This window comes from Delphinapterus leucas, chromosome 5 (assembly GCF_059928025.1).
Source record: "Delphinapterus leucas isolate spDelLeu-1000000601 "Yukka" chromosome 5, BTC_Dleu_Yukka2, whole genome shotgun sequence".
Taxonomy (NCBI): Eukaryota; Metazoa; Chordata; class Mammalia; order Artiodactyla; family Monodontidae; genus Delphinapterus; species Delphinapterus leucas.
The window spans coordinates 86,318,253-86,345,212 of NC_143133.1; the positions used below are offsets into that span (position 1 = coordinate 86,318,253).

The 26,960-nt window shown below is 35.9% G+C and overlaps 1 protein-coding gene across 1 annotated transcript; it reads left to right on the forward strand.

Annotated features, from left to right (window-relative positions):
* AMBN (ameloblastin) lies at positions 1 to 26,746 on the forward strand. The gene is made up of 10 exons (XM_089911261.1): positions 1 to 114; positions 15,213 to 15,281; positions 17,979 to 18,029; positions 19,320 to 19,367; positions 19,856 to 19,966; positions 21,995 to 22,287; positions 23,326 to 23,494; positions 23,587 to 23,631; positions 24,059 to 24,103; positions 25,907 to 26,746. Exons 1-10 carry the CDS (start codon positions 1 to 3, stop codon positions 26,450 to 26,452), a joined length of 1,491 nt encoding a protein of 496 aa, XP_089767387.1. The 3' UTR covers positions 26,453 to 26,746.
* Positions 26,747 to 26,960: the final 214 nt, after the last annotated feature.

Here is a 26,960-nt window from a genome sequence, read left to right on the forward strand (position 1 = left end):
ATGAAAAGCAGCACAGAGAACAGCTATGTTTCTGTAAGATGTCACAGCTACCAGAAGAGAAAGCTGCAGTGCCTGCTGAGTTGTGAAGCTGCTGGATACCAGAGCAATTACAAGGTATTGGATGACATTCCAACTCCATGAGGCCTGAAAATACATCTGTTCCTATTTTGCTTTCATTAAGTAAGAAGCACATTTTGTTCTTACAACTTATAACAGTGTAAGTCCCATTACATCATAAGCTGAGTGAGAAAGTGGAAAGTCAATTTAGCCAAAGTCATCCTGCATGCTGCAGTGAAAAGTACTTAAGGTTTAGAGCAGGCTTCAAAAGCCAAAATGCCTACCCAGGCAAGGCAGGTAACATACGTGAGTGAAGACAGACAGATGTAAGGGAAGTAAGGAGGGATGCTTGCCCTGTTAAAGGGAACAATTGCACCTTAACATTGGTTATAGTTACCATTCAAAATGACAGTATGAGAGAACTTAAGCTTTAAATGGCATAATGCATGTTCAATGCTTACTATATGTCCAGCACATTGCAAGACCTCATTAATATTCATTATTATTGTCTTATATCATTTACAATCATCATTAACAGTTACATATCTATAAGAATCATCTGGAGAAATGAAACTGCTTGGAAAATTTACATTTTCTAATTCCTTAATATATATTTATCTCACAAAAATTTTTTGATCATACTCTTTAAAATGCTTCTCCAGTTTTACTGGTCTCTTAAGTGGAAACCCTAAAATTTAAGGTACACTGACTCTACTGATTTACTTTCTGTTGATTCATTTCTTTGGTTTTTGGAGGAAAGATAGTCCACTGTTTCTTGGTTTTTCTAGCCTATATTTTCCCTGGTAATTACCTCCATAGACACATTTCAGACATTGCCTATCAGGCAGAAATGTGAATTGAAAATAATGTGATTTTTTTCCAAGTTGGTTTAGGCCTTTAACCAGAGACTGCCAGTTCTGCCCAGCTCTTCCAAAACAAATCAGTAAGTTTTCTTGCCTTTGAAGGATTGGTACAAATGGCGAAATTTAGCTAAGAAATGAGTAAGGAGATACTATCTAAAAAAGCAGCATGGTGACACAACATACACACTTGCAGAGCACTTACACCATAACTTACAATTCCAGGGTTTAGGTAGAAGATCGTCTTTTTGTTTTGTTTTGTTTTAATGTACGAGATCCCACAACCAAAATGAGAGTAATTGAGTCAAATGCGTCTAAGTTTCCTTCTGTTTTAACAACTACTATGAATTAATATTGTGAAATAATATAATGAATTAATATATAACATATTCAAAGCACTTCAAAGCTCAAAGTAAATAATGCTGATTAATATAATCCATTCAGATTCAGTTTCCTACTTAAGAACAGTGTGATATAGGGTAAACAGCATGTATGTAAACAGCTTATACAACTCAGTATCAAAAAAACAACTCAGTTAAAAAATAGGCAGAAGACCAGAATAGATATTTTCCCAAAGAAGACATACAAATGGCTAACAGGCACATGAAAAGATGTGCAACATCTCTAATTATCAGAGAAATGCAAATCAAAACTACAATGAGATATCACCTCATAGCTGTCAGAATGGCTATCATCAAAAAGCCTACAAATAACAAATGTTGGAGAGGATCTGGAAAAATGGTAACCCTTGTATACTTTTGGTGGGAATATAAATTAGTACAACCACTATGTAAAACAGTATGGAGGTTCCTCAAAAAACTAAAACAGCGCTATCATATGATTCAGCAATTCCACTACTGCGTATATATCTGGAAAAAAATGAAAACACTAGTTTGAAAAGATATAGGCACCCCACTATTCATAGAGGTACTATTTACAGTAGCCAAGATATGGAAGCAACCAAAGTACCCAACAACAAATGAATGGATAAAGAAGATATTATATATATATATATATATATATATATATATATATATATATATACACAGTGGAATATTACTGAGCCATAAAAAAGAATAAAATTCTACCATTTGCAGCAATGCGGCTGGACTTAGAGAATATTATGCTTAGCGAAATAAGTCAGACAGAAAAAGACAAATACTGTAGGATATCGCTTATATGTGGAATCTCAAAAATAATACAAATAAATGTATATGCAAAACAGAAACAGATTCACAGACAGAGGAGACAAGCTAGTGGTTACCAAAGGGGAAAGGGAAGGACAGGAGCAAATTAGGAGTATGGTATTAAGAGACATGAACTACTATGTATAAAATAGATAAGCAGCAAGGATATATTGTACAGAACAAAGGATTTATAACCATTATCTTGTAATAACTTTTAATGGAGTATAATCTATAAAAATACTGAATAACAATACTGAACACTTGAAACTAATATAATATTGTAACTCAAATATACAAACAAACAAAAACAAAACCCAGCAATGTACAGATCTTGGAGTGATACTGACCTGAATTCAAATTCTGATATGCTTATCAGATATATATTTTTGACAAGTTCCTTAACCTCTCAAAGCCTGTATTATCATCTCTAAAGATGGGGACAATAAGGCTTCTTTATAAAGCTTATAAGAGAATTTCATGAAATAACATAGAAAAAGTGTCCATTGTCTATTATTTAGCAGACATTTAATAAATGTTACTTTCTTATTTCTATCCCATCTTCCCCCATCACAACATGAAGATCAATCCAATTTCACGTATATGTCAGAAAATATGAGAGAAGACTTGAATGTCCTTAGACACAATACAGAAGGTTAAGGATCTTGCCTCTTACACCTTGAGTAAGGACAGATCTGTGCTGCCCCTCCATTTCAGGTAGATCTGTCTGGAGTGGCCAGAGTGAAAGATATTAGTTTATTTATTCACTAAGTCATTTATTCAACAAATATTGAACCCTGTAAGTTTGAGCTACATGTCTACAGCGGAAGAGCTGTGGACTTTGGACCCAGACTAAATTGGAAATTTGATTCTACTATTTGCCTGCATGGCCTTGAGCAAATAGTTAAAGCTCCTTGATGCTCATTTCCATATCTAAACATTAGGGCTCATAATAATACCTGCCTCCGGGGGTTCTTATGAGGAATAAATGTAATAATATAGGAAAAATACCAGGAATAGAGTAAAAGTAGACCCTAACAGACAGCATTCACCTTCCCCCTATTCTATGCTAGATTTTATTATATGCTGGAAAGCACAGCTACCAGTCAAGAGATAAACACATCTTGCTGGTTTAAAGAGCAAATACATGTGCTTCATCATGTGTACTTCCTCTATTATTTTTGCTTACAGTTTTGTACCTCTCTGCACTTCTGTGTTTCAGCCAGAAATGCTGAGACAACAGTAGGAAAGTGACAGGATCTTCCTCTTGCCTGAATGAGAAATCCTGGCTGCTTTCTGGGAGAAGTTGTTCTTACATTTGCAGTCCAGTTGGTTTAGAGTCCTGTATTTTTACATCAACCCAACATTACCTTCCTCTATCTAAAATTCAGTAAAATCCTCCAAACTCTTCATCCCTGGGACTCACATGGTCAGGATTTTTTTTTTTAATGATGTGTCATTAAATGTGACACTGTGAAATGCAGTGTCTCAGAGTCACAATAAGATTCCTCCATCATTACTTTAATCCATCTCTCTCTAGAAATGATTAAAATTTACTTCTCGATGATAAAATTAAATTTGAAAGAAATAATCATGTGAAACATGTCTTCATATACACTGTATAACCAATAATGCTCCATTTGTGAGGGTTATCAGAGAATGAGCTATTCCACGTATGTGAATTTCAGATAAATGAAGTTTGCAGTTGACCCACTACTATTTCACTTGCCCCAGCTTACTTAAAATGAGTTCTAGAAGCAGAGAAGAAAATGGAGAAATATGGAGAAGCAGCAAAAGCCCATATTATGAATTCAGAGCAGTGTAGATAGCTTGACTAAAGAAGAACAGGAAGAAGAAGCCACATCCCAGCCCAAGGCAGAAAATGCTGCCAGAGCCCCTGTCCTCCTCCCTACCCTGCTTAGGGCAGACAGTGCAACACTATGGCCTATGGTCATTCGCAGGAGAGGTAGAACTACAGATGGCAAGCTGCAGAGTCCTGGAAAGACAAGCTTTGAAATTAGAAGTATCTTGAGTTGAAATTTTGTGTGGCTTTTTACTCTAGTTATTGACCTAAAGCTGAAATATTTGAAAGAATTTGGTTTCAGGGGTCTTTGGGACTTATTGAGAGCTTTGGGAGCACCTACAGGACTTTGAAATGTGTCAAGAAGGGTCTCAGAAAAAAAAAAGGTAATTCATTAATGGGGCTTGCTCTACGCTCCAGTTTTAAAAGAAAGGGAAGAAAAAAGGGTCTTTACACTGTCTTATGGTTTGTTAAGCCCGCTGTCCAGGGAAGGAAAGGAGATCATAATTCGAGACTACCAGAGCTGTGTATATCTATCAGAATTCACTGTGCTCACCCTAGAAACAGATAAGGGTAAGGAATTCCAACACATTTCATCATTTTAGAGGCAAACTCTATAATTTTACCTCTCTGCTTCCTAGACTAAAAGATAAAAACATAATGTAACCTGATTTTAATGACACGATAATCATTTAAAACTCCCTTTTCTATTTTAAGAGGGGCTTCTAAGGCAGTGAGAAACATGAGATTCTGTATAAACCATCCTCAGCCTGTCTGATTTTTATGTTTTTGTTTTGTTTGTTTTTACCTTTGTTCTTAGTCTCAGCTATTATTTCTGGTGACTATGTGTTTCTAAATTTAGAAGTATTTCTCTTTCCTTTCTTATTTTCTTATGATCTGAAAATAATAAAATGATGATATTTATTTGAACTATAACTCAATTAAGAACAAAAAAGGAACTAAGAAAAATCTCTTATAAGCACATTGGCTTTAGGGCTATGTGCTCTCTGTTTTGGTGGCTTTGAAGAGAATTTTTTGCTTACTTCTGAGTTCTTGAACATGTTCCAAATAGCTACATTTAAAGATAAATAACCCTTGAATTAAATGCACTAGATAAATATTACGCCACCCTTGCTGATTCCTTTCATTCTCTCACCCCTACATATACTCTAGCAGTAAATCCTACCAGAGTTACCTTGAAAAATATCCAGAGTCCAGCCACTTCAACTGTTACTATTGTAGCCCAAGCTGCCATCATCTCTCAGCTGGGTTATTGCAATCTCTCCTAACCTATACTATGCTTCTGCCTTTGGCTCCCTTCAGGCTACAGAACACAGCCAGAATAGTCCTATAAAGATGTTATCAGAACATGTTCTTCCTCTGTTCTAACCCCAATGATTTCCTTCTTCACTCAGAGTAAAAGCCAAAGTCTTTACCATGAACTATGAGATCCTCCATGATTTCACCTTCTATGATTTTTTCTCATTCAATCCTTTCCAACCAAACCTAGCCTCCATTACTTGTTTTTAAACACCAATGGAACCATCTCTCTGTGCACTGGCTATTTCTTCTGCCTGGAATACACTTTTCCCAAATATCCATATGGCCTTCTCCCTCACTGCTTTCCCAGATGACATCTTTACACTGAAACCTTCCATGGCCACCGTACCTAAAATTTCAACACATACCCTCAACAATCCCTATGTTTCTTTCCTATTTAATGTTTTCCCCTTGGCACTTATCATACTACATATTTAACCTACTTACTGTGTTTATTGACAGTTTCCCCCACTAATAGGTGAGCTCTCTGAGGGTTTTTTGTCTGTTTTGTTCTCTTTCAAATCTCAATGCCTAGAACAATGCCTGGTACACATTAGATGCTCAGCGTGTTAAATGGGTAAGCGAGCAATTTTAACCTCTCATTTAAGTTGCAATAAAATTAAATCATCCAATTAATAATTATTCCTTTTTAATATTCAGCTCCTTTCCATTGAGGAATTTTTAATCTTTTGGTGCACTTTGACTCCAGTGTCAGAAAGATCTGGGTTGAATTCAGAGTGCTACTTACTAGTTGTGTGACTTGGGGCAAATTACTTAAATTGACTCAACTCATTTTCTAATCTATAAAACATTAACAGTAATAATAGTACCTGCCTGATGGAGCTGTTGTACAGAGGAAATGAAATAAATGGCCAGGATCTAGAACATAGAAAAGACTTAGCAAATATAATCTATTATTTTCATAAACTTTGAATTTTTCTTAATGTATGTATACAAATATCAGATTTTTACATTATGGGGACCAAATAAATTCAAAAGCTGAGATAAAATTTTCTTTTTCATGATACCATACTTTGGTTATAAGTAACTTACAAAAGAAGAGAAACTAATTTCTTCACTGTCCTAGGCATTTATTACCATATTCGTCTTCCAAAAAGAAAAACTAAGGTTCAGTATGTTTGGCATCATGATCACATCACATCCTACTAATCGGATACATTTTTCACTAGATTCCCTAGTATCATTTGACCTCAACATTTTCTTTCACCATCATGCAACCAGTTCCTTTCTTTTCATAAGTCATTCCTTCAATATGGAAGCATCTTTCACCTTATCTTCTATATTCTTTATCTGAAATCCTGGTTTTAAAACTCACTTTCTGCAAAAGTGTTTCTATGATTAAGTCTCTTCGATTCTAATAAACTCTTTATTTGACATCCCTTTAGCATTTGTGCTAAATCTATAATAATTTGCATTAACTTCATGTTTTCAGTGTACCAGACAGTGTTCTAAGTACCTTAGACACTATTTTATTTACTCTATGTAGATTTCTTTATTTATACTCTTTTACAGATGAAGTAACTGAGGCATAGAATGCTGAAGTAAATTGCCCAAGACACACAGCTAGAAAGTCATGAATCTCTATCCCAACCCAACCACACTAACCCCAAAGCCCACATTTTTATCAGCTAAGCACTTTGTGTCCTATCTTCTTCAACATGATAAGACTTTTCATAATAAGGCTCACGTCAGCTCGTGTATCAATGTCATGTAGTGTTTCTTCAACTAGACTGTAACACTTTTTTTTTTTTTTTTGCGGTACGCGGACCTCTCACTGTTGTGGCCTCTCCCATTGAGGAGCACAGTCTCTGGACGCGCAGGCTCAGCGGCCGTGGCTCACGGGCCCAGCCGCTCCGCAGCATGTGGGATCTTCCCGGACCAGGGCACGAACCCGTGTCCCCTGCATCGGCAGGTGGACTCTCAACCACTGCGCCACCAGGGAAGCCCTAGACTGTAACACTTTTGAAGAAAAGGAGCTTGAGTGTCTTTCTTTACCATCATTAAATTTAATATGTAGTCTGTTCATAGTGAGCTTTTAATAAATGCTCTTTAACAAACTCAGCAGTTAAGTAACTAGCACAAGACATGCTTCCTGCCTTGCTTTCCAATTATCTATGCAAGAAGCTTCTCCTGGGCAGGGTAAAAACAAAACACCATTTCTACTGTAAAACTAACTTTATGTCATCTTGTAGGGTCAATGTGTGTAGACATGAAGTCACTGTATTGGTTTGTGGTCAACTCTCTCGTTCTTCCAAAAGTCCTTCTGAAGTGGGCTTATAATGGGTATCAACTGGCAGATAATAATCCAGAAAAGATACAAATGAATCACCATTTTTAAGATACAAAGCAAGTGGGCGTGTTACTTGGCAATCTACCAAGAACTACTGTACCCATTACACATATTTCTGTCACAAATTCCTTTGTTTGTAAAGGACTAATGACAAATTTGTCCATCATCAGAGTTTCCAAGTATGTGACTTTGGAATCCACCATGCAAAGAAAGGAAAATGGGGCAGAAAATGAGCTCAACCTGACTCCAATAAGTATATATGAAGCATACTATGTGAGAAATTACTATGAAATATAAACTCTTTACATGGAAGGCATTTTAACATATATTTTTAAAATGTCTATCAAAAAGTTTACATCAAACATGGCAAGAGATTAATTTGTATATTATATAAGAGTTTCATAATATATGCTCAGCGATATATATATAAAACACAAATTGATAAGAATATCAATTTCCTTGTGGCTAATAAGCAAATACATGAACAATTTACATAAAGTAGAAGTATAGTTAGAAAATAAATACAGGAGGAAAATATTTCACCTTGATAATGATCAAAGAAATATAAATCAAAACCCCAAGTTATCATCACAAGAAAAAAAATACATTGTAACCATGTATGGTGACAGATGTTAACTAGACTTATTGCAGGGATTATTTCACAATATAAACAAATATTGAATCACTACATTGTACATCTGAAACTAGTATAAAGTTATGTGTCAATTATATCTTAAAAAATGATGAAATATTGCTTTATGCCTATTAAGTTATGGGAAAAAATTAATTAGATGAACAAATTCTGGCAAGTGAACTGGTATACATAAATTACTGATAACATATAAACTTGGATAATTCAGCAATACTTAACAAGAGTCATAAAAGAATGCATACTTTTAACTAGGAATCCTATTCTGGTAAATTATACTAAGAAAATAATTAAAATATAAATTATTAAAATATTTATGGTGAAAAATTAGAAACAATCAAAAGTCAAAAAGTAGGAGTGTTGGGACTTCCCTGGTGGCGGAGTGGTTAAGAATCCACCTGCCAATGCAGGGGACACATGTTCGAGCCCTGGTCCAGGAAGATCCCACATGTCACAGAGCAACTAAGCCCGATGCCACAACTACTGAAGTCAATGCACCTAGAGCCCATGCTCCACAACAAGAGAATTCACCACAATGAGAAGCCCGCGGACCACAAAGAAGAGTAGCCCCTGCCCACCACAACTAGAGAAAGGCCACGTGTAGCAACGAAGACCCAATGCAGCCAAAAATAAATAAATACATTTTTAAAAAAGGAGTCTTAAGCACCAATTTGAGAAGCTATTACCCAAGCAACTTAAAATACAGTATTTATACCTACATGTTAATATAGAGCATAAAGCCCAATACAAAATTATACTTACACTACAATCATAACTATGATAAATATGAATTTAACATGAATAAGTACTGTAAGAGAAAAAAATAAAAACAGTTGGTAAGGTAGTAAAATCCTGTCTAATTTGTTTCTCTTTTTTATTTATACAATCATTATCATAATCACCTTATTTTTCTGGTTATTGTTCTTAATTATGAAACAAACAGAATCCAATAAAAATACTATTTTCTAATATTTTCTGCAGTTTTCAAAACGACTTTGACTATTAGCAAGCAAAAATAATTCAAATTTGACTCCTATGCTGTAGAACTATATGGTAATAATGTATCAATAGATTTCACAAAAATTTATTATCCAAATTTTGTAAAAATTAAAAATCAGTTATAAACATTAGCCTAAACCAGCATGACAATGAGCCTTATAAAACACTAAGCGCTAGCAATCAATATGGGTGGCCTAGCACTCAGGAGCATGGTCTTTGGAGATTGACTCCAGTCATGCTACTTATTAACTCTGGAGGACATAGTACCTTTTCTAAAGCCCAGTTTTCACAGTACTTATCTCACGAGGTGATTCATGAAGATGATTTAAGATAAGGAATATAAAGCACAGCGCCTACTGCATGGTAAATGGTGGTTGATAAAAATAAGCTATTCATATAAAAATTTTTTATTTTTTTAACTTTTTATTTTACATTGGAGCATAGTTGATTAACAATGTTGTGTTAGTTTGGGGTGTACAGCAAACTGATTCAGTTATACATATACATGTACCTATTCTTTTTCAAATTCTTTTCCCATTTATGTTGTTACATAATATTGAACAGAATTCCCTGTGCTATACAGTAGGTCCTTGTCGGCCATCCATTCTACATATAGCAGTGTGTACATGTAAAATAAGCTATTAATATTATATACTGTAGACTTTAGTGTAAGATCCATGAACACTTTATTATTGCTTTCATTATTCAACATACAAAATCAGCTTTAAAAATTGGCCTTCCCTGATGTGATAATACCCTCTGCCCTTGTTTCCTTCCACTAAAGCCTAATGCCTGACACTCCATCAGATTCTTTCCCTGGAACACTTAATATTTGACAGTTCACTCAGTCACCAGCTATTGACTGAGAATATTGTCAAAGCTTATCCTTCTTTCAAGGCTCAGCATGAATCTATTCTCCTCATACCTGACCCCAAAGTCCCAAAGTATTTCTCCAACCTCAAAAATTTTATAGCAATCTTCTACAGCAGGGTTTCCCAACCTCACCACTGTTGACATTTGGGGCTTGATAATTTTTTTTGGTCAGGTGGAGGGGCCTATGCTGTGCATTGTAGGATATTTAGCAGCATCTCTGGCCTCTACTCACTAGATGCCAATAGCAAATCCCTCCTTCCCCATTCCCTGCTACAAATTGTGACAACCAAAATATCCCCTGACCCCCTAGACATTTCCCTGAGGGGTAAAATCATCCCTGATTGAGAATCACTATCCTGTAGCATTCTTATTTTAGCAGTTAATCCATGTGGGGCTATGTTTTTTGATATTATGTGTGCTTTTTAACTAAATTATTGTTGGTTTGTTATATGTTTTATTAACTATTTTTGTGTATCTCTCTTCTTTGATTAAATACCTGATAAATTCCTTACAGACAGGTGTGTTGTACTTCTCTGTATTTGAAATGATTGGTCCATGTCATCTGCCATGGATGATTGATTCATTTTAGCATAGTGCATAAGAAGCAAGTGTCCACATTCTGGTTTCACCACTTATTTGATTGTCACTTCGGGCAATTCATCTCTCTATAGATCAGTTTCATCATATATAGAAAGGGAAGAAGAGTATCTTCTTCATAAAGTTCTTATGAGAATTAAATAAATTAATACATGTAAAACTCTAAAATAATGCCTTCTCATGGTAAATACTATCCAAATATTACCTATAATAATGTGCATAGAACCAAAAGGTGCAACATAGTAGAATGGATGATTTCTGTTCTCACAGCAATGTTTTATATGGTTGAAAAGACATGAAAACCATACCCAAAATTTAGAGGACCACATGCAAAGTAAAATGTGAAGTGTCTTCAACAAACAAACTGTCACCATGTAGTGTACACACAACTGACAAGTGACTGACAATTATTTGGAATTCAGGGAAGAGAAAATCACAGAGGAATGGAATGGTGGGAGAAGGAGTCACAGAAGAGGTAAAATTTGAGTAGAACTTTAAAAACAAGTTGTGAAGAGATGAGAAAAGAGTCTCGGCAGAGAGGAAGTTTCATCCAAAACCCAGGAAGAGAAAAACCAGGGCATAACTGGAGAGAATGACTAAATAATTCTGGCTAGAGTAGAAGGTTGAAAGGACAATATGTAAAAACAAAGCAAAAATCAAAGTTCATATTTTGTCACATGGAATCAACATACAAAATCATTTCTATACATTTTAGTTACTTGTTACAGTTCCCACTGGTGGCTGGAACAGCCACACCAAGGCCCACAGTTCAATATGAAGCATATTTTCAGCATATATGTTTCTTTACTTCAAGAAGAAGAATAACTCATGGTCATTGAACATTTTCTTCATATCAGAGAGTGTGCTAAGCACTATATTCTATTTTAGTATTCTGTTCAGTATTCTATTTAAATTAAATGAAATTAATGTTGTCCTATGGTAGACCACACTTCACAGATGAAATTACTATATGAAAATATTATATATATTTGAGTTGAGTAGCTCACCCAGTGTCGCATGATCAGTGTGACAGAGGGAATTTAAACAGCTGTGCTCTCAGCTATTATAATTATTAACATTGTCCACAGGGTCTTCTTTCTCTAGATTTTTCTTTATAACTTTTTCTGTGGCATGTGTCCCCTCAGGTGTTCAGATTTTCTGTTATTCTGAGGTTTTTTATTTTTGCTGGACACAGAATTTTTTAAATTGGGACTCTGGTTGTTCTTTATATAGGTACTGTCTTGACCAACATTACATACTTTCCATCAGCTGTAGTTACTTCCTTAACACCTATAATCACTATCAGAAATGCATTCATATACTCATAATTTCCAGATTTTTTGTAATTAAAACATTTTGCATAGCATATATTAGGAATATTTACTAACTTTCCCAGTAACATAAGCCAAAAATAAAAAACTGTACTGGATACAAAATGAGACTAACTTCAACTGATTACAACAATCATTATTATTATACCCATGTGTCTCACATAAAGTGGGAGATATGATTGGAAGGTGAATTAAAATGTTAATTTGACTGTCTAGTTACAGAGGGTGGATTTTACATTATAGCCTTAGGGATACTTAAAAAGTTTTTGAGTGTGGCAGTGAAATGCTGAAACCAATATTTTAGGAAGATAAATTTGGTGTTGGTATGCAGGAAACTGAAGGAAAAAGAAACTAATGGGCAAACATCTAGAAGACAACAACCCCAGGACTGAGTATGAAGGATGTTTTAAAAAGGTAAAAGCAACATTACTTATGATGTATTGGATATTTGGCTTAAGAGTAAGGCAGAACATGTGAGTGCCACCAAAATTATGATCACGCTCATAAAACATAAAAGACACATACACACACACACACATTTCCCTGTCCAGCTGTCAACTAGGAAACTTAATCCCATAGATTTAGCATCAACTTCCATGAAGAGGAAATGCCTTCCATCAGGTCCCTCCTCTACATCCTTGGAGCTCATGGACCTAACCACCAAAACTTCTCCTATAACACATGAACACACACAATGTCTTCATGGTCACATGTTTCATGTAGTTTCTCCTACACAAAGGACAATCAACCTATTTATTAAGCACCCACTGTATGGCAGCTGTTGTGTCTTGATTGTTTCACCAAATCTTCAAAATAAGCCTATGGTAGGTAGTAAATGATTATTCTTATATTACAGAGGAAGAAAGTGGAGCTCAGAGAGATTAACGAACTTGATCAAGCACCACAGCTGGAGTAAAGACAGCGAGAGAGAGAAGAGAGACCAAAAATAATACTTATCATTTCATTAACATTTTGTTATTTACAAAACATATTCACAATCTTTATTTCTTTGCCCCCTAAAATAATTCTCTTATCAATGGGAAATGGAGTTTTTCAGGGACAGCTTCTTAGATAACATTATTTGAAGCTGTTAGGCCTAACTTAGGTATGAAGAAATCTTTCTCCTAAAATACCAGCTTCCTAAATGTTCCCTGTAATTTGCAAGATCTCTACTCCCCTAAGGAGTATACTTACTCATCCCTTCTCAAGAAACTAATCTTAAATGCTTATCCCTACTACATCTGAAATCATACCTTTGGAAAGACAAAGAGGGGCAGAGAAATAACAAAAGCAGCTAAAGTTCAATCCATATCTAAGACATTCTTATTTGTTCACAGAGAAAACTCCATTCATGTTGATGTTGGCCTTTTAAGTGACATGAATATGACCTAGTAACCTGGCTTGATACTAAATGCCTGAAAATTGTTCTATCTAAAGAGTGAACTGAGAGTAGTGCCCGTGGACTTGATTGGTTCATGGAGAATGCCCTGATTTATGTCTCCCTCCTCCCAAAGAATATGCACTAAAAGTTTACCTGAGGTGATTATTTCAGAGGGTCCAACTGAAACTTCTTGCAAAAGTTTGGCTATCTCTAGTCTATAATCTTCAGATACGAAAATATCTAGGAAATTCTGAGGAAAAAGTCATAACATATTCATTATCCATCTAATATTTTCATCCTCTCTTCTAAACCCAGAAAGTTATTTTAGTGTTTCCTTCTAGATTGTGTGTATGTTGGGAGAAGGGAGGAGCGTTACTTTTACCACAACAAACATGAAAATGAAAATCCTGAGAATACTAGCTCTTGGTCACTAACTTTACCTGAAGATAAAAACCTGCACAAAACAGATAAGGGTTTATTTTGCCCCTATTTTACATATATTTCCCCCAGCTCACCAAAACCATTGTCTTCAGAGTTTATGTTTATTGTTCCTTCAGTGTCTTCTCTGCAATCGAGTTCTCTGAATAAATACAGGGGTTGAGTTACAATTAAAAATAATGAGACTCTACTGGGCCAATGTCCTTGCATGAAATAAAAGGGTGTGGGCTAATTGCAGGAGCAGAGTTGTGATTTTTTTTCCCCCATTTAGCTTTACTTTGATTGGTGGATTGGCACTTTAAATAAAGGTTTCAGGTCTTCCCTGAATGAGGGATACAGAGTGAGTCTCAGGCACAGTCCAGAAAAAAATTTTAATCTTCTTTTCTTAGAACTATATTGGTTGGCATCACCAGGCCCTGAGAGCACAGTGCATGCCAGCATTGAAGGTAAAGTGTGATTTTATGATTTCCATGTGATTCCTGTTCTTTTTTCCTATCTCCAGGCAGCTTTTATAAAGAGGATTTATCTTCATTTGTCACCAGAAGCTGAATAATAGCTTATTGTGAAACATTATTAGCATGTTCCAGAGGAGACCTGCCTAATACCCTTTCAGCTAAGGACAAAAAGACTTGCCTATAGACTTTTTTTACTATTTGTGATTGTTAGTGACAGTACCTAATTTGGAAAAGTATTAGAAGTTGAGCAAATCTCTTGACTAGTCAGATTTTTGTTCATGTGAGAGTAAAGTGCCTTCTGGACTTATAGAATAAACTGAAGAGATAATTCATTTTAGAAAGAGGAAAACTCAATTTTGAGACATATTTTCCACTAATATCAAAGGAAATTAAAATATTTAGTTAATTTTTATTTTTAAATGATAATTATTGGCATGGTTTCCTGGCTAACCTAAACATAGAATAGTATACCCTTTATATCTGCATATAAAGGTTTGTTATGAAATGACTGTTGGTTGTATTACACTTAAAATGCATTTCAAAATTTATTCTGGAGGGAAACAAAGTAAAAATTCCTGTGAATTATACTTAATAGACCAACATTTCACATAGTGGAACATTTCACATTTAAAATTTTAATTTAATGAATTTCATTTAATTCATTTTCATTTATGAAATGAAATTAAATATTCATGGAAGTGTTCCCACATGTTCATTTAGGTGGTAGCTCTGTAAAAAAAAAAGAAAGTACTTAGAAATTTTTTAATTGCTCGTCAATTCATTCCAAAAACTAATAAATAAAAATCAGTTGTTTAGCAACATTTTCCTGTTTTGGTTTTATTTTGTTTTGAACCTAGTCGTTTTGGAAGAGCAAAGAGCTCATGGAAATATTGTCTTTTAGCCATTCTGAAATAAAAATTCATCCGATTTGATTCTCCAATGCAACTCTGCTTCAGATCCCACTTTTCAAAATGAAGGACATGATACTGATCCTGTGCCTCCTGAAAATGAGTTCTGCAGTGCCGGTAAGTCAGTCTTCTAGAGGGTACCCTAGTAGAGACATTGCCAGACGCCAAGCAACACTGAAGGAAGTGGCTGAGTGTCCATAATTGGACTCATTGGGATTAATCCAGTGGTATCTTCCTACTGAGTCAAAAGTCAGGTGCCCAGATGTCAGCCCTTATAATCCAAAAGCAGTAAGCCAAATATAAAATTTTGTTATACAAAAAGATATTTTAAATTTTCCAAAGACAACTTCTACATCTTATTCCATTCACTCAAAGTTAAAAGATGTATGTGGTCTCCAACAATGTCACAGCACAAATTTATTATCAATTACCTGCTACCATTATGAAATCAAAATGGAAAGAGGAAATTTCTCCAAAAAAGTAAAGTATATTTTCTTCTTCATTTTTAAAAGAACAACATTAGCCAAATTACTATGGTTACAAAACTGAGCTAAGTAATTCCATTTGAAGCTAGTAATTAACCAACAAATTTGCCTTATAGGGAGATACTGTGTGACTAAGCCCTGAAGTTTCTTAAATTAAAACACGCCATGCAATGGGCTACTTGTATGTTACAGTCCTGCACCTGGTACATTCCATCATATATTGAGATGATTTCATAGGAATACAATCCTTTGAGCACTGAACTACTCCAGCCAATATCATGTGATTCTGTTTACATGAAGACATTATTCAGTTGCTTCATGCATTTGACAAATATTGACCGAGCACCTGCAGTGTATCCAGCAATGTGCTGGCATTGGAGATGTGAAATTAAATGTGACGTGGTCTCTTGTCTTGAGGAGCTCATAGGTGGTCTTAAATGAACTTTAAATATTTAAGTTCCTTGAGACAAAGGAGTAGCCATTTGAGCTTCTTAAAGTTAAAGCATTTCAAAAAAGGGGGATGAAAACTGACTGCTAGGATGAAAACCTCCATTTTACAGATAAAAAGAGTTTCTTTTACATTACTCAACATGAATTTTAAATGAAAGAAAAATTAAAGCTGCCACCTTAGCTTACCTTTGTATGATACTGACATTGGGGTCACCTCAGCCATCCACCATCAGTCTAACACCTTAACACTCTTGGAACTTACAACGGTTCACACCTGTGTCAGTCAGGTCCACTCTGAGCAAGAGGACAATGGCTTAAGATTGCCAACTGCCAAATCAGATGTTCTTCTCCCTTTACTTCCTCCTGGGAAAGATATCCTCTGTCTATCTGCATTCATGTAAATATTGCTCATTAATTCATGACTTGGATCAAATAGAAGCAAAGTATACTTTGTCCTGTAGTTGAATCTATCCCAGTTACCTTATTTTTGTACTGGCTAATAGGAGGAAATAAGGCTCTACTTTCACATCCCCTCAAATTCCAAACAATTTTCTCACCACACACATACACATATCACTCTTTTTGTCTACAAAGGTAACCTCTTTCTCTACTTGGAGTATTTGCTACACATTTATAACTCCTTCCCTTCTATCCACTTGCAAAACTGCATTATTTGAAGAAGTTTGCACCATGACCCAGAAGGTAGGATTTTACCTGTATAAAAATGTAGGACGTGGAGACAAATAACATATGCTCAGAAAAATATTCCTGAACCTCCTCACAAAGGAAAAATAATCCCAATACATTTCGTGGAGACTCCAAAAATACCTGTGGTTTAAATGAAGGAAGTAAGGCATTAAAACCCCTTGACCCTAGATGTAAGAATATCCAAAGAAAAAAAACCCCTTAAAATCCAATTTACTCTAATTGTTACTCTTCTCTTCCATTCTCTGATTTTTTTCCCCACTTGTATTCATGCATATTAATAAGGATTGGCTTAGAAAGGAAAATATCTTACAGTTTAAAAACCCAGCTGTAAATATAGCTATATTTTTTTAACAACTTTTAAATGAACACAGTAAGTATAATAGTACTTGGTACTAGAATACCTTTTATTTCAGAAAAAATGCCTTTTATATGATTCCAAAAATATAAACACAGATCAACAGGTTTATACATAATCTTTCACAATAAAAATTAAAAAAAAGAAAAAACATTTAAAAAATAATAATCTTTCACTAAAGATGATGGAGGATTTGTTGAAGCCCTTTGAATGGGAGGCAAGTTAGGTTTTACACATGGTTTTGCCGAATGCCGTGATCCCACACCACGTTCCACAAACCAGGTATGTAGATTTGTCAAACACACAAGAAAACTGAGTTCGAGTTTGTTCCCTTTGCTTTTCTATGTGATAATATTTAAGTTGAGTTATTAGTTTTCTATTTTGTTTCTTTTACTTCTCATTTGTTTTCAACATAACTTTCAAACTAAATCAAATTTTGCTTTTAAAGCAATATAGCATTAAGATGTAGATAAAGGGCAGATGATTCATGTGGGAGCAAAATTATTAAATATTAGGAATTCCCTGGCGGTCCAGTGGTTAGGATTCCATGCTTTCACTGCCAAGGGCCTGGCTTCAGTCCCTGATCAGGGAACTAGGATCCCACAAGCCGTGCGGTGCAGCCAAAAAAATAAATTTTAATATTATGTTAATACTCCAAACAATTTAAGTTCTTCTTCATTCTACCCAAAAGCTCAAGTCATTTGGGTAATAAACCAGTATTAGCTGGCCCTTATGTATACGTGTGGCTTTCTATTTTCAGTGTGTAACGAAGTTTCTCATCAAAGAAAATTCAAAATTATTTTTATTTCCATTTAGGTGTTTCCTCAGCAACCTGGGACACCAGGCATGGTTAGTTTGAGCCTTGAGGTATGTATTGTCAGAGTATTTACATATAATCTTTACATTGGTATGTTCTTCATAAGAGAAATACATGGGCTGTTTCTCAGTTTTCCTGGCCAGAAGTCAGTGGCTGTCCTCCTGTGCAGTTCTAGAGAAGTTTATGACATTTATTAGAGGCTCATCTTATAATTTTACTGCAATTTTAAATTTTCAGTTGTTTTGGTTTTTAGAACATCATCTGTGTGTGATCAAAGCAGTACTAATATTTAATACCCAATACATATATATACATTAATTGAAACACATTATTCTGAAGTCACAAATGGCTTATACTTAGTTCCTTCTCCATATAGCATATGATAAAGTTCCCATGAGGAAAGTTTATCTTACAAAATGTAATTGTTTATGAGGACTGTAAATAGCATTAACACTGTACTATAGTGCCTCTTGCATAGGCTCTGTCTGTCTTATTGCAGTTCTTATACCTAACATATACTCTGTCTAGAAAACCCCAGCAAAATAGAAATGTTTCAGATATCAGTAAAAAATATAAACAGTTATGAATAGAAAAATATTTATGAGATTACAAATTTTTCACAAGGCCTTGCAAAATTTATTTATATCATGACGGTCTGAGGGAAATCGATACTTTGTGCTAGAAGCTTATTTCAAAATGAAGCTAATTTCACTGAGTTTTGTTTTTTTTTTCTTACTTTCTAGCTTAAACTCAATGCAAAGCACTCTAAACCTCTTCCCAGGAAAAAATGAAATTGACTTTCTGTTGAATTGGCAGCATTCTTGACCATCTATCTAGATACTTACCATTTTCCCCAGTGTTTTTTATATTTATTATTTTGAGAACTTTTACTTGGGAAGGAGGTAGGGTTGTTTTGTTTTAATTTGTTTGGTTTGTTTGCCTGTTTTTTCAAATTCCTCTTCGGGCTGGATTTATAAAAGGCAAAGTAAGTTAAATGGGGGAAAAAAGAGTCAATGAGACAATGTCCTCGTGATTATATTGATATTTCAATTCAATGAACTATTTTCCCATGTTTCAATATGACCTCCACTTAAATGATATTTTCTCTCTTTTAATTAATGATGAAAAGCAAGCTCACTATTTTAATAGCAATGATAACAACAATGGCAGAACCACATTTAACATTTCTACTTTTTAGTGATGATTTGTGTCTCTTATTTTATTCAAATTGACCCACTCCAAACTTTGTGCTAATACTACCATATGTTGAAAATCAATTGTGTCATACACAAAAGGAACATATGTGACAAACACTAACCCACTTTTTTTTTTCTTGATAGACAATGAGACAGTTGGGAAGTTTGCAGGGATTAAACATGCTTTCTCAGGTAACCTTATTTTCAAATAATTCTTATTGCAAATATTCATGGTGTTGGTGGTAGTGATATTAGCAGCAGCACTGTAATTCATAAAATTTGTTTGTGAATAAACAATATCCTAAATACTGAAAAAGCAAATGAGTAATTGAGATAAGCTAAAACAAAATAAGGACCTAGGACAGGATGGTAGGAGAAAATAAAAATGTTGAATTTTCTTTAGTAAGAAAAAAATTCTTTTTTGTATTATTAATTTTATTATGCAGCCCAAAATATGAATGCTTAAAAAAGCAAAATCTCAAAGAAGTTTATGGGACTATGTCACATTGGCTCAGAATAAAAAGCAAGTCTATTGGAAGATTTAACCTAGCCACATTAAATTAACCAATAACACTCTAATTTTTGCTATTTCTACACTTTTTGTGGATTTTTTAGAAAATGGAAACCAAGTTTAAGAAAACACTGAAATATAAGCATACTTTTTTTCTCCATGTCTTTAGTATTCAAGATTTGGCTTTGGGAAATCATTTAATTCTTTGTGGATGCATGGTCTCCTCCCACCACATTCCTCTTTCCCGTGGATGAGACCAAGGGAACATGAAACTCAACAGGTAAGTTAATTGCATCAATGTGTCTGAAACTTCAAGCTTTAAAATATTCTTCTGCTCGCCTTCTCTAAGTTGTCATATAGTAACCACAGACAGGTAACAGTAATGAATAAAAAATTTTCCAAATAACAATAAATCAAAACCTATAACTTTTTAGTACTTAGGAAAATTTAAAATAGAATGGTCCAAATTTTCAACCCATTTGTATATTTACTTCAAATAGGAAGATATGGCTTCCAAAACATAGATACCTATGTTAAAGATATGAACAATAAATAAACTAGCCTGAAAATGAAAGCAGGCGCTATCCTGGAAAATTCTGATTTCAGTCAAGATTCCTTAAATAATTACTAAAAGACACATTTAAAATGATGCCAAACATTCCTAGTTAAAACATCATAGGGCTTCCCTGGTGGCGCAGTGGTTGGGAGTCCGCCTGCCAATGCAGGGGACACGTGTTCGTGCGCCGGTCCGGGAAGATCCCCACATGCCGCGGAGCAGCTGGGCCCGTGAGCCATGGCCGCTGAACCTGCGCGTCCGGAGCCTGTGCTCCGCAACGGAAGAGGCCACAGCAGTGAGAGGCCCGCATACTGGAAAAAAAAATCATAAACCCTAAGCAATTAATAAATACCTCAATCAGTTAATCATTATTTATTAGATACCTAACAAATACATAAACCAAATGGTAGATTGGAAATGAAAGTGAAGGTGCTTAAGAATGCCTTCAAAGCTTACAAAATTTCACATCTGATTAGGGGATAAGACAAGACAACATATTACAAGGTGCTAAGTTGTGAGGTATAAGTAATGAATGAGGTACAAGTAATGAAAGCCCAGGAGTTTAGAGATGGGCAATGGTTGAAGAGATGAAGCACAGCCAGATTGTTGTGAGACTTCTTTTTTGTTTATTTTTTGTTTTTTTGCAGTACGCAGGCCTCTCACTGCTGTGGCCTCTCCCGTTGCGGAGCACAGGCTCCTGACGTGCAGGCTCAGCGGCCATGGCTCACGGGCCCAGCCGCTCCGCGGCATGTGGGATCTTCCCGGACCAGGGCACGAACCCGTGTCCTCTGCATCAGCAGGCGGACTCTCAACCACTGTGCCACCAGGGAAGCCCTGTTTTTTGTTTTGTTTTAACATCTTTATTGGAGTGTAACTGCTTTACAATGTGTGATAGTTTCTGCCGTATAACAAAGTGAATCAACTATACATACACATATATCCCCATATCTCCTCCCTCTTGCATCTTCCTCCCATCCTCCCTATCCCACCCCTCTAGGTGGAGACTTCTAAGCCACTTTGAGGAGCTTGCAAATAATTTAAAAATAATAGGGAGCTGTTCACAACAGGTAATTTCAAAGAGGAGCAAAAAAATATGGTTGTTTTAACAGGAACTTTTGATTCCAGATGGTTTTCCATAACAAGCAGCATTACTCACCAAGCCACATTTAGTGGGACAGTAAATTATGTTAATGGTGATTCTTTCTCCACTTGATTGTTTCCAAAATGAACTCATGATGTAAGAATTTGATTGGTATTTTATTTAATTACCCTTTCTCCTTTCATTAACTCAAAAAATATATTATCTAACCTGTGCAAGTCACTTATTAGGACCTATGTTAAGTCCTGGGGCTATAAAGATAAATAAGACATTATTCTCTGTCAGCTGACCAAGGGACAAAGCTTTATTAGGAGTAACTGTAATCTAGTGGGAAAGTGTTAAAATAGAGATACATAGAGGCAGCTGTGGGAACCCAGAGGACGAAAACGGCTCAGTCTACCCAGAAGTTCATATAGCTTTCCATCTTCATGCACAGTCGTAGTCCCAAAGGAAGTAGGGGAGGTAAACACCTACCAGACTGCTCCCAAAAACACTGACTTTAAGTGAATCAGTGCTTCCTATGGAACACATCTGCAAGACAAGTCTCCTAGACTCTCTTCCAAGTAGAAAGTTCCCCAAGCCCTTTTGCTTTGTCAGACACCACAGTTCAGTGAGCCATCGCTTCCTGACGCTCCTTTCAAATTTCTCTGCAGTATGAATATTCTTTGCCTGTGCATCCCCCACCTCAGCCATCCCTGCAGCCTCCACAGCCAGGACAGAAACCTTTCCTCCAGCCCACCGTTGTAACCTCCGTCCAGAACACAGTCCAGAAGGGAATACCTCAGCCTCTGATTTACCCGGGACACCCACCCTTGCAGCAATCAGAGGGGCCAATGATTCAACAGGTGGCACCATCAGAAAAGCCACCAAAGACTGAGGTAATTCCTTTCTCTGAAGTCAGATCTGGATCGTCCATTAACTTAGTGAAAGAAAATCGATTTGCAGAGCACATTTAAATAATCAGAGCTTTGGGCATAATGCATGAAAATACAAATGTTTTCGAGAAATTGACATATCTGGGAGTAGAATATAAATATCCATTCCTGCCCTTTGCCATCTGAGATGGGGCATGGATTCTAAAAGATCCTGTTCCTGTAAAATTGGTTTCCTAGTTACAAAAGATGAAAGCTTTCAGAGGAAATAGGACAGCCCAGAGAATTCCAGGCTTCTTATCACCAGGCTCTTTTTTCAATGTTGGAAGGACTGAGAAAAGTGATTGATCCCTCAGCATTGCAAATAGTATTTTTGCATTATTATTTCTCTATCTGGTAATAGAGAAGACAATCAAGCAAAAGTATCAGGTAATAATATTGAGAAAAGAGCAACGGACAGAAAAGGAAGGTATCATGTAACTAGTATGCTGCTGGCATTTAACATCCCCGCATACCATCCTGACTCCAATCCTATGAAGATAGATATTATCATCCTTTTTTAAAAAGACATATTTTAAGAGGTTATAAAATTTTCCCAGTACTACACAAAAATTAAGTGGCACAGCCAGCATTCAAATCAATCTGGCATGCTCTGATTCCAAAATTCATTACTTTCTATTCTGCAAAACAAAGCAAACTCATGACAGACATGCCCCATCTCCTCTCTGTGCACTTGAGTCATGTCAGTAAAGGGCAACTGTAATCTCTTTGGTTGTACCCTCAGAGGCGAAATGAAAGTAAAAACAAGGAAATTCATTTTAGATTGTTTTATCATAATCGTAAATAAGATAAGAACATTTTAAGTTCACTTCGTCTATTTTAATTGTTCAGTAATTTTAATATTTATCTGTAATGCAGTTGCCAGGAATGAATTTTGCTGATCCACAAGATCCATCGGTAAGTACAAATCTCAGTAAGACACTTTCTTGGGAAATACATCTCTATACTTCAAGAAAGGAGAGTAAAAAATTTTAATTGCCCCATTTATCCATAAATATGAAATATAACGTGTTCCCTTGTTTGCGTAAGTATTAAATACTTGTTTATCATAGTAATCCATCTGAAAATAAGTTTCATATAATTCCTAGAAATGGCCGTAATGGGAGGTTTGCCTGTGTTATAGCAAATATGAATTGCTTATTCTCTTTCTACCACTTAAAGATGTTTCCAATAGCCCGTTTGCTATCTCTGGGACCAGTGCCACAAAATAAACCATCTCCAGTAAGTTTTTTTAATACCACTTCTCTGTGATTTACTTAAAAGCTTTTCTCTTGGGAAATGCATTTTGTGATGATTATTGTATTTATATTTAGCTTTATCCAGGAATATTTTACATGTCCTATGGAGCAAATCAATTGGTAAGTCTTTATCCTATAAAAAGTATCATTTTAATTAAATGTTTTCTTAAGAGATAATATTATAAAATCTAGGCCTCAAACAATAGATTCCATATTCTCTGAATGCCTAAGTTAGCAACTGAAATGGCAAGGAGGCACACTTCCTATTTGGATAATTCTGGCCAGGCATACAAACACACACACACACACACACACACACACACACACAGTGGCATTAAAGAAAAGGTAACTTTTCTATCTTAATTATCCAAATTGGCTACATTTATTTAATAATGACTCATCTCTCCACTTTACCCTGCCTCTGGACACGGTATTAATATTAAGTTTTAAAGAAAGACTAAATGACTTTTAACTTTGTCTTGAGTAGTTACAAAGATAATAGGAGTCAGCTGGCTCATAATATGATGCTGTGTTTCTTTTTGAACAGAACGCTCCTGCCAGACTTGGCATCATGAGCTCAGAAGAAATGGCTGTGAGTAATGTCTTCAAAGTCTACTTACAATAGTGGCCAAGGGAGAACAGTCACAGATGACTGGCTGCAAGAGGTGTTGGCCCTGAATATAGCTGAATATACAGCATGGGACTCAAGTTGTTCCACTCCAAAACCAAAAGCTTGATCCTGAAGCAGTATGCAAAGATTTCATCACATTTCCCATATAGTCGTTTCTGAGTGATGACCATTCTTGCATATAGGATTTTGCCCCATTTCTTGAATATGAGAACAGGAGAAACCTCTCTTGAAAAGCCACCATTATTGAACAGCAAACGCTTCAAACCAAAAAAGATACACATGGTTCATGAAGTTTCCGTTACTTCTCAGACCACTTAACCCCTCAAAACAACAAATTCAACAAAATTGCAAATCATTTAGACCTCAAAATTGAGAGATCAAAAGAAACAAAATTAACCAAGTTTAAAATTTGATTATTGTAAAATTCAAAGTACATTAACAATGTAAGTCAAGTGTATTCTTATTCTCTTATCATTATCTATGCATATTACAACTTTAAAATTTGAGATCAATAGACTCACACAACTGGACTTTTTTCCCTCAGAAATTTCTACGTTAAATCTGTTAGAGCACAAAGCAAAACAAAACAAAACCATACTGAATTAACAAATCATTATCAACTACGGATCCTACTGAGTTAATAAATACATGTAAACATGCTATCACTGAAGAAAACTTGAATCTCAACATTATTGAGTGCCTTCTGTGAGTGAGACACATAAAAAGATCCTATGGAGGCAAGATAAATAAGATAAGGTTCCTGATCTCAGGGAGTTCACAGTCTAGTCAGTGGAAAAAATAGACACAGGGGCAGAAAATGTGAAAATCATGTGATAAAGGTAGCAGCCCAGGGGTTCACAGTGCCATCCCTGGAGGAGATGGGAAAATCTGCGAGTGGAGAGCCAGGAGAAGATAAGAGGAAAAAGTACGGATTCTACATAACACCAACGAAACGGGTTGAAAATTCAAGTGTGTTAATTATTATTTTAGAATTTTAATTAATTTATATTTTGCCTCATTCTTAAAAGATTTTTCTGTAGCTTATGAAAAACACAATAAATATAACCAAAAAATTGAAGATAGAATTTAAAATGAGGAAATGAGAATACAGATATGCAAGTTACAAAGCCCTGCACACTTGCTGTAAGAAGCCCAAGATTTGGTCCTGACATTTTTCACAACAAAGGAAAAAAGGACACATGGTCAGTTCTAGAATTTTAACTGTCCACAGGAAGAAAATATTTCTGTTTCTACAGAGGGAGGTAGGGAGGGAAGAAGGAAGGAAGTAGAGAAGGAAGGAAGGAAAAATTTTTAAAGCAAAAGAAAAAATATTACATGGGGCTTCATTCATTTTGAGGGATACTGAGAAATGATACTGACAATGTCCTCCAAAACTCTGCTCAACAAACTCAGGAATGCTTCAGATTTTGTTTGTCTTATGATGGTATTGCCCTTTTCAACTGCTTATTGTTTTCTTAAAATGAAATTCAAACTACCTTTTGCCTGTAGACTTGGTTCTGTCCTACTTCCCTGCTTCTTTCCCTCTTACCTTTCGGCAGGCATTCAAAGGGTCTTCATCTCCCTTTCAAAGAAGTGAGCGTCCCCACCCAGAAAAGTACAGAAGCCAATTTAGTGAGAAATGTGCTTACACAAAGCTGTCAGCCAATTCTCTGTTCCCTATCAGTTTTTTATGGTTTTTCAGTGAATCTGACTGGTATAATGTCATCGTATAGTTAATAATATGTGATAAATGGTTTTTTCCAGGGAGGAAGAGGAGGCCCCATGGCCTATGGAGCCATGTTCCCGGGATTTGGAGGCATGAGGCCCGGCCTTGAAGGGATGCCCCCCAATCCAGCCATGGGTGGGGACTTTACTCTGGAATTTGACTCCCCAGTCGCTGGAACCAAAGGCCCGGAGAAGGGAGAAGGAGGTGCACAAGACCCCCCTGTGCCGGAGGCCAACCCAGCCAATCTGGAAAACCCAGCTCTCCTTTCAGAGCTAGCACCTGGTGCCCTTGGAGGGCTTCTTGCTAATCCTAAAGGCAATATCCCCAACCTAGCAAAAGGCCCTGCAGGGCAGAGCAGGGGACCCCTCAGGGTCACCCCAGCAGCTGCAGACCCACTGATGACCCCTGGATTAGCTGATGTTTATGAGACCTACAGTGCTGATGAGACCGCAACTCTGAGTCTCCAGGAAGAAACCACCATGGATTCCACAGTGACCTCTGACAGTCAGCACACATCGATGCCAGGAAACAAGGCCCAGCAGCCCCAGATTAAGCATGATGCATGGCATTTCCAAGAGCCCTGAGAGCCTTGAGATATCAGCTACTTTCTGTATGCACAAGCTCCCCAGCTTTGTCCCAATAGTCTATCTTTTTGCGAAAACACTTATTACCCTCTGCAGCAAAGGCATTAAAAATGTTAAGCACATACTAATAAATATAAGTGGCTAGAAATAGTGTAGGTCCCCTTCTTGCTTTCATTCTCTTATTGAAATAAAATGTGTTGCCTGTCTCTGTGATTTAGAAATACTATTAATAACATCAGAGCAAGTCTAAGGGTCTGTGCATTTGAAAGTCACCATTTCTTAGCTGTCTTGACATTATAGAATTTCTCTTACTATCATGACACTGTTATATCCAGGAAATGTGACATTGCTTTGGAAATTTTTCTCTAAGCAAAGGCACATATTCTTAGAATTATAAGTTATTTCATTTAAATGTTATTAAATGGGGATTGGTGGACAAGCCCTGACTGGTATTACGGGGTTTGGTATACTGGATTTAAAATTCTCATTTGTAGAGTATTTTATTTAA